The sequence below is a fragment of the Abrus precatorius genome, unplaced genomic scaffold (genome assembly GCF_003935025.1).
Source record: "Abrus precatorius isolate BTA unplaced genomic scaffold, Abrus_2018 Scaffold10, whole genome shotgun sequence".
NCBI lineage: Eukaryota > Viridiplantae > Streptophyta > Magnoliopsida > Fabales > Fabaceae > Abrus > Abrus precatorius.
The window spans coordinates 16,962,498-16,965,487 of record NW_020874292.1 but is presented as its reverse complement, the minus strand read 5'-3'; the positions used below and the strand labels follow the sequence as shown (position 1 = coordinate 16,965,487).

General features: G+C 36.3%; 1 protein-coding gene and 1 non-coding gene across 2 annotated transcripts; one reads left to right on the top strand and one right to left on the bottom strand.

Annotated features, from left to right (window-relative positions):
• Nucleotides 1–426: 426 nt before the first annotated feature.
• On the bottom strand, nucleotides 427–1,778 carry LOC113851968. Its single transcript, XM_027482236.1, has 3 exons — nucleotides 1,774–1,778; nucleotides 1,071–1,684; nucleotides 427–965 (listed from the first exon to the last, which is right to left on the bottom strand). Exons 1-3 carry the CDS (start codon nucleotides 1,776–1,778, stop codon nucleotides 427–429), a joined length of 1,158 nt encoding a protein of 385 aa, XP_027338037.1.
• On the top strand, nucleotides 1,511–1,617 carry LOC113853423. The gene has a single exon (XR_003502595.1). It is a non-coding gene; the product is annotated as a small nucleolar RNA R71 (small nucleolar RNA).
• Nucleotides 1,779–2,990: the final 1,212 nt, after the last annotated feature.

Genomic DNA, 2,990 nt, shown 5'->3' with positions numbered 1-2,990 from the left:
ATCTTCAACTACACCATAAGGATAAGTGTAGGATCTGTCAGCCAACTGCAGTGTGATATTGGTGGGTTTTACTTCCTCTATGCCAAGTTTCTTCAGAACAACCAATGGCATCAAGTTGATGCTTGCCCCTAAATCACATAGTGCTCTTTCAACTGTGCAGTTTCCAATTTCACAAGGGATGCTGAATGATCCAAGATCTTTTAGCTTTTGAGGAAGCTTCCTCTTGAGGATTGCACTACACTCTTCTATCAAAGGTACAGTCTTATCATGCTCTAACTTCCTTTTTTTAGAAAGTAGCTCTTTCATGAACTTTGCATATGAAGGCATCTGCTCTAATGCCTCTGCAAAAGGAATATTAATCTGCAGTTTCTTAAAAACACTAAGAAACCTTTCAAATTGTTCTTCTTGCTTTGGATTTTGAACTCTTTAAGGATAGGGTAGCCTCTTGTATTTTTCTGGGTCTAAAGGCTTGCAAGCATCTTCAAAGAGTTGTTTCTTTGTCTTCCTTTCAAAATGTGTAGGAGCTTCTGCCTTCTGTTCTGCATTATCTCTCTTCAATAATTTGAAATTTTCCTGCTGCAGGTCTTGCTCAATTTTTCTTTCTGCTGTTTCAGTGTTGTCTTTCTTTTCTGCAGCTTTTGGGCTTGAAACTACAGCATAACTTCTAGTGGTAATTGCTTGACATTGTTCCTTAGGACTGACCACTGTATTGCTGGAAAATCTTCCTTCATCTCTGCTGGACAATTGCTCAGCTAACTGTCCAATTTGTGTTTCCAGCTTCTTCATAGAAACTTCTTGGTTCTTGAAGTTTGTTTGGGTCACCTTCATGAATTGTATGAATTGTAATAGTGTTTCTTCTATCCGATTCACCTTCTCACTCAAGGGTCTTGTATTTGGATACCCTTGATTTTTCTGAAACTGTGCAGAAGAATTTCCTTGGAAGTATTGTTGTTGTGATTGAGGTGCTGCATTTGGAAAAGGTGCAGAACTTGTATTTCCTCTTGCATTTGAGTTCTGTGGATTCTATTTGTAAAACTATTGCTGCCCTCTATTGTTATTAGACTGAAAACCAGGTGGATATGGTTGTTGTGACCTTTTGTAATTGTTCATATAACTGATTTGGTCAGCTTGTTCCACAGTTTTAGGGTCACAATCTCCATTTGCATGGTTGCCACCACAAAAATCACAATTCAGTTGTGGAGTTAGCATACTACCAGTCTGCATGTTGCTAATTTGTTGAGTTAATGTAGCAATTTGTTCAGAAAATTGCTGGTTTTGCAACTGATTTTGAACAAATAAAGCTTCTATGGATTTTGCATCATAACTTCCTCTCCTTGTAGCTTGCCTTTCATTCACATGTTGATACATGGAGGATGCCATCATTTCAATAATCTGTTGAGCTTCCTCCAATGTCTTTGAACTCAGTGATCCTCCAGCTGCTGCATCAATCATAGTTTTAGTTGTAGCAGTCATCCCATTGTAGAATGTTTCAAGCTGCATCCACTCAGGTATGCAGTGATGAGGACACTTCCTTAGTAACTCTTTGTACCTCTCCCACGCCTCATATAAGGGTTCTCCATCTTGTTGAACAAATGAAGTAATCTCCCCTCTGATTTTTGTAGCTTTTGAAGAGGGAAAATACTTAATCAGAAATTTGTTCACCAAATCAGCCCATGTAGAGATGCTGCCCTGTCGTTAAGCTTGAAACCAGCACTTGGCTCTATCTCTCAAGGAGAAAGGGAACAATCTTAATCTGATTGCTTCTTCACTGACCCCATTTATCCTGTTTGTGTCACATAACTATAAAAAATTTGAGATATGTAAGTTAAGGTCATCAGAATTTCCATCTGAGAATTTATCTTGTTGAACTAAGTGTAATAGGGCAGGTTTAATCTCAAAATGATTGGCTTGGATAGTTGGCCTGATTATAGAAGAAGTAAAGCCTTGCAAATTAGGAATTGCATAATCCCCTAAGGTTCTATTCCTGTTTTGGTCTGCCATTTCTGGTTCTGGTTCTGGTTGCCTCAAAGGTGTAGGTATTCTTTTTACTTTAGAAGTGTTCTTATTCTTTGGAGCAGGGACAACCTCTAAATTGAATCACAGTATATATGCAAACTGACTACTGCAAATAATATCAGTTCTATCAGAAATTCACAAATGTAGAATCAACTATTCAACTAATATTGCAGAAATTTAAAGAAACAATATGCTCAATCTAGCTACTTTTCTGCTATTATTAAGATTGAAATTCAAAATTCCCTGGCAACGGCGCCAAAAACTTGTTGTTGAAATTCTCTAAACACTAGCAAGTGCACTAGGAATTGCAGTATGTAATAAGTGATTTTTAAGAACAGGATATCGTCTCCACAGGAAATTTAGATTTCAAGTATCAATTCATAGAATTATAACAATTTGAGCCATACAAATTTGGAAGGAGAGTTGTAACATGTAATCGCAGTAAACCAGAGTAATTAAAAAGTAAAGAACTTGCAGAAAAACACAGAGTTGAATATTATGTGGAGATTAGAAATGGAAGAATGGTAGTTAGGAATTTATTTCACAACACTTGTATGATTTTACCTTTTTTACTTTATTTTTAACATTTTGGAGCTATGTGTAACTTTAGAACCTATAAGGCCAACAAGCCAAAACCATGAGTGTTTAGTTGTATTTGGCAATTGAGACTTTGGCCCCCAGCCTAAACTTAGATTTTTGCTTGTCCTCAAGCAAACCAAAACACACCAAGGGGTATTCAATGCATCATGAAAACAATAATGAAAATCTTTTTATATACACTTTATTTTCAGATTGTATAGAGTTCTTCATTCCACATCATTCCTTCCAATTATCCTTTCAACAAATCATTCATGCATTCATTCATAATGAAAGTCACACTCAAATAAATCCTTTTATGCAGAATCTTGCAAATTTAAGCTAATGAACAGCAAAGCAACATGTGAAACATTAATGAAAGATATCATTACCACTCA